The sequence below is a fragment of the Malus sylvestris genome, chromosome 11 (genome assembly GCF_916048215.2).
Source record: "Malus sylvestris chromosome 11, drMalSylv7.2, whole genome shotgun sequence".
NCBI classification, from domain to species: domain Eukaryota; kingdom Viridiplantae; phylum Streptophyta; class Magnoliopsida; order Rosales; family Rosaceae; genus Malus; species Malus sylvestris.
This window is the reverse complement of record NC_062270.1, coordinates 39768731-39774051: the sequence shown is the minus strand read 5'-3', so window position 1 is coordinate 39774051 and position 5321 is coordinate 39768731. Positions and strand designations below refer to the sequence as shown.

Below are 5321 nucleotides of genomic sequence, written 5' to 3'. Positions count from 1 at the left end.
GGTTTATACTTTCTTGAAATGTTCCCTATGAACGACGTGATGAAAGCGTTACTACCAAACTTATCTAAATTCGAAATGCTACCAAACTTGTCTAAATTCGAAATGCTACTGTAACAGTATCTCTCGATTGACGAGAGATAGCTCCCGAAATTAATTTCTCCCATCAAAGATGAGCTCCAAGAAAGAAACAAGGACGCATCAACAATACAAACATTACAATGGATGAAAAAAGGTAATACGCAAAAATATGAAGCTTTATTTGCTGAGAAGGCTAACAATGATAGATTTGTGTCCGCAAGGCAATTACTTCCTGTTGAAAAATAAAGAGCCACATAACAAAATGCATAAAAACATAAGCACAAGTCTGCATCTGCTAGCATACAAATGGTGGCTACGCCCAATCGAAGAAAAAAATGCATCTCTGTTTCAGTTCAATACATTACAACAACAGGAGTTTCGAGTTTTGAATCTTTATTAATCGCTAACTGGTATCCCATAGCTCAGCCAATGGTAAAATGATGGCGATCGAGCTCTCGAGCCTCTGTATACCTCTCCTCCCTACCCCCGCAGCCTCACGTTCCAATCAGAGCTGCATCTATATTAAGCTACCGTACCAATGAAATTAAATGCGAAACAATTTAAGTACCATATATTAAGCGTGTACCTGCCGCCGCCCATCCAGTACATCCAAAAGGTTTGAATCGTGGGGATTCGTCCATGTCAACATTCAAGTAATCCTCAACGTCGAATCTTTACCCATGGTCCATACAAAGCCAGGCATGTCAAACCTAGGCCCTGCAACCGACCTATAGATGTAGAGCTTCTCAACGGGAGAGTTCTCCGGCCTGGATTCTGGGTGTCCCCTCTCATCAATGACTTCCACATTAAGCCTCGGCAACTTCTGGCCTAGCAGCTTACATGCTCCATAACTCACTGAGCAAGAAGACATCCAAAGGGATCGCATTGTCTCCAGCTTTGCAGCATTGGCCAAAAGAGCCTTGTCACCAAAAGGACAGTCCCTGATCTCCAGCTTACGAAGATTATCGCACCCAGACAATATATGATGAAGCCCCAAGTCACTATCTCCGGCAAAGGCTACAGACAGCATCTCCAAATTTTTACCATAGGTTCCGATATAATCAAACACTCGATCAGTTAGTAGACCAGAGATGGACAATCGTCGGAGATTCTTGCAGTTCTCAACAATGGCCCCAAAACCCACATCAAGAGGCTGAAGGGTCAGGTAGTCGGGAATTTTGGGCTCAATTATACAAAGACGAAAACATGTAAAGTTCGGCTGATTCCTAGCAATGGTGATTAATGCATCATTGGACATTTGCCGGCAGAAGTACAGAACTGAGTGGAGCTTTGGACAGCCCTCAGAGACAGATATGAGGCCCTGCTCTGTCAAGGAAACATTTGGTTCCACCACAAATGGATCTGAAGGGAACACCCTCAACTCTCGTAGATCCTTGCAAGATTCCGCCAGGGCATTAAGGCCAACATCTTCAATGTAATCCAATACCTGTAGTCATGTCCTTAATTAGCTACTAATCCGAATTACAATTTGAACATATTTGCATCTGTAAGCATCGAACCCTTTAACCCTAAGAAAAATTAAAATTTAATTAAACTGACAGGAGACTGAAAACATTGCATAAAAAAGGACATACCCAGAGGCGCTGCAGATTCGGGCATTCGCTAACAAGCTTTACAAGATCCGCGCTTTGAATATTGGAATAACTCAAATTTAGTGATGTTAGCCCAGGGCAGATAGAATAAATAGCCGTAAGATACGGTGGTACCACATCCCAAAATCCAGATAGGCTCTTGAGTTCCTTGCATCTTGAGAAGGCACCTGATAGGATTGTGAAGATATCAGGCCGCAACTCAGCCGAGTACGCCCCTGTGCCTAACTCACTCAGCCTGGGTGCCTGGCGAAGTAGATTGGCTAGCCTGTCAAGAGGCACAGAACGATTGAGCCGGAGACTCCTCAGGTTGGGACACCTACCCACCAGGCGCTCCAGGGCAGAGAAACTCAACTCAGACCCTAGGCAGGCAATGTTGAGGGAAACTAGTGATGTGTACGTATCAGGAAAATGGCTGAGCCAATGCCCACTTAGGTCCTCCACATCACTCTCATGCAAGTCCAGCTCCCGCAGATTCCTACATCAGCAAAAAGCGAATGAGTGCATCCATAAGACAAGGTAGATATATCTCACAATTTAAGCCCAAAAAAAATGAAAGAAAATTTTTCTAAATTAAGCAATTGAATAAAACGAAACAAGACTACCTACAAAATTTAGATTACCGATAATAATTAGCAACTCATCAAATGACGGCGACTAGACTTCTAAATTTGTTCTACTTTTCCACAAACTAAAGTTTACAAGAAAAGTAAGTTTTCTATTTTTCACTGAACCATCACCACCACACAAAAGTTCACACTTCTTTCCAAACCCAGCATTCTTACAAGTAAAAAACATGCTACGAGTAATCTCCCAAAAGCAAAAGCCAAAAAATGGGAAACTAGATCAAAAGAATCTTCGAGTAGCAAAGAAAAATAGAATCTAGTGGTAAGAAAACAAAAGTAATCCACACACCATCCAAAGAACTACCATCCAAAATTTTGAAAACAACCTCACATCCACGGTACTCCATATCAAACAAAGCAGCCCAGATAACAAGAAAGTAAAAAGTAACCCAATTGATCTTGACTAGATTTTGCACATCAACCATTCACATAACAAGAAGCCCCCACTCAGATCTATCAGAACAAAAGCAGAAAATAAATAATTCAGATCCAAGTATGGTAACCAACTGGGACAACCCAAAACTGGGAAATCAAATCCTGCAAACCACCAATAAAGGCAACAATGTGCAGCTCAAAACCCACCAAATCAGATCTCTTTACACACATTTACAGACTTAACACTCCTCACAGAGCAAACATGTTCAAATACAAAATCTAGGGCAAGAAATTGAGCATTTTTGAATCATGGGTGTTCTACTATTTGAGTAATCCCAGTTCATGTGCTCGTGCTGTAAGAGTAGAGTGAAGAAATCTCACTCGTTTCGCTATCAAAACTCGAAAGATTCAAACTTTAATGCTTTTGAACTCTTAAATCATCCTCAGCAACCAAAAGGAACCCACAAATTGTTCAAATAAACAAAATAAGTAACTTAGAAACTAATCGAACCCGAAATTTACAGCTAAAGTAACACAGAACAAGCAAAGCTCAAGCTTTCATTTCCCAAACACAGTGCAAAGCAAAGATACAGAAGCAAAGCGAGAAACCTGCAATTGGCAGCAATGGCGGCGAGCCCGTCAGTACTGAACCCCTCACAGGACGAAAGCACGAGGAGCTTGAAATTCTTGAAGGACTTGGCAATCAGCTCCAAGGTCTCGTCGGTGACTACCATCCTCTTGAGCTTGATCTCTTCGAGCCAAGGGTAGGCGCTGGCCATGGCGGCGATCCAGGGGTACACGTACCCACCCCAGCCTTCGGGGACCAGATTGAAGTCAGCGAAGTGAGGCTTTCCCTTGAGCTCGATGGATCTAATGTCCGGGAACCGCCTGATCACCATCCTAGGGCTGACGGCGTAGCAGTTCCCGATGAAAATCCGCCGCCTGCACCACCGTTCGATCTCGTACCACGACTTGCACACCGTCGAGATCGAGTTCCGGTCCTGGTCCGTCTGTATGAATGAGAACACGTGCTCCAGCACCTCCTCGGGAAACGAGTTCGCCATTTTCGGCATTTCCCGCAGCTCAATCTGGTCGAAAGGGCACTAAAACGACGTCGCTCTTCTGACGTATCTGGATTCGAAGCAGCTGGAGAAACAGCGAAACAGAGAAGGAGAGACGAAGCAGGGGGAGTGAAGCTACGTCGTTTAGATTAGATCTGAGACTCCATTAACGAGCTTATTCGTTGCAGAGTTGCAGAGGAGAGAGAAAGTAAGAGAGAGGGAGAGAGAGAGAGAAGTAGTGAGAGAGAGAAAAAGTAAGAGGATAAGGATTTTATGTTGAGCTGGAGTGAGGTTAGATTTTAACCGGGGTTAAATTTAGTGGTGGGGTTCTGTGCGACTGATGCTGGTTAACGGTTGAGATGACAATACTTGTGGGGTGGGAGTTGAGAGCCGTTGGATTGCGCGGTGGCGGTGGGGTGGTCTTATCCGCTGGGCGACCAAGGGCAGCCGCAGAAAACGGGTGTACGCAAAGGGGGTGGAGCCCGGGGGGCGTCTCAAAGCAAACGAAGATTTTGGAGTGCATATTATCTGTGGAAATAGGGCACAATTCCGATAAATCGTGTAAACGTCACGTTAATTAATAATTTTATCTCGTTTATATGTTGATTGAACACGTATGCATGTGGTTTTCAAAATGTGACAAATAATGTATGAAACCCACGTTAATTAACGGTTTCGCTTTTTGTCAAACTGATTTTATTTCGTTTGTTGTTTATTGAATTCATCACACGTCACATCATGTGATATTGAATTGTAGTAGAAATATGTTTAAGCCTAACGGTATTCGAGGAAATGAATTGGGTTAAATTATATAATAGATCAGTCTTTGTTATGTATCGTCAAACTTTTAAGTGGAGAACACCACTAATTTGTAATGCAAGTTATGCAACTAGTCGTTGCATGACTACTTAGAACTACAAAACTGATACGTTTGTTAACGTATTCGCTCCTATTATCTCTTTTTCTTATGCAAGGAGCAATGAAATGGTGGAATCGAACTCTTATAACATATAATGTACAAGTACGAATACTACTCTTAAACCAATCGGTAACACCGTAGGTAATTATCCAGGACGAGATCAAATGGGGTTGAAGTGAAGTGTGGTGATGGTCGTCCAATAATTTGTTATTATTTCATTCTAGTAGGGGCCATGTACCTTTTTTTTAGTTACAAATTTACAATTATCTAATGATATAAAGATACGTGTATCATGTAATATTATTATGTATCTATTTCGCCGATATCAATTTTATATAATTATGTGGAGATGATGTGCGCCATCTTAAAAAGAAAAAATGGGTCTAGCACACCAACCACATTAGTCGTCCAACATCCTCATAACTGATTTTCCTTTTTTCTGTAATATAACAAGTTGTTCAGCTGGATAATCAAGCGCTCTACCAAATTAACGAGTCCTAAGATATTTTAAAACCAACCCAAATTAATCTTCAATAGGAAGTAGGAACCGTCATGCAAAACCAATTTATGGAGTTGTGTTAATGGAAACATATAGCACCAAACTTTGTTTTGCATGCAAAGATTAGATGGGTTATAAGCCATCTTTTTCAAT

The 5321-nt window shown here is 41.9% G+C and overlaps 1 protein-coding gene across 1 annotated transcript; it reads right to left on the bottom strand.

Moving 5' to 3' along the window:
* Nucleotides 1-236: 236 nt before the first annotated feature.
* LOC126589863 (protein TRANSPORT INHIBITOR RESPONSE 1-like) lies at nt 237-4008 on the bottom strand. Its single transcript, XM_050255300.1, has 3 exons — nt 3299-4008; nt 1674-2166; nt 237-1525 (listed from the first exon to the last, which is right to left on the bottom strand). The coding sequence occupies exons 1-3, from the start codon at nt 3760-3762 to the stop codon at nt 728-730; spliced, it is 1755 nt and encodes a 584-aa protein (XP_050111257.1). The 5' UTR covers nt 3763-4008; the 3' UTR covers nt 237-727.
* Nucleotides 4009-5321: the final 1313 nt, after the last annotated feature.

Excerpts from the sequence above, each read along its gene's own strand:
- LOC126589863 (XM_050255300.1), bottom strand. The coding sequence starts at position 3,762 with ATGCCGAAAATGGCGAACTCGTTTCCCGAGGAGGTGCTGGAGCACGTG. Across the intron at positions 2,167-3,298 it reads GCCATTGCTGCCAATTGCAG|GAATCTGCGGGAGCTGGACT; the intron begins GTTTCTCGCTTT and ends TTGCTGATGTAG. Across the intron at positions 1,526-1,673 it reads CGAATCTGCAGCGCCTCTGG|GTATTGGATTACATTGAAGA; the intron begins GTATGTCCTTTT and ends ACATGACTACAG.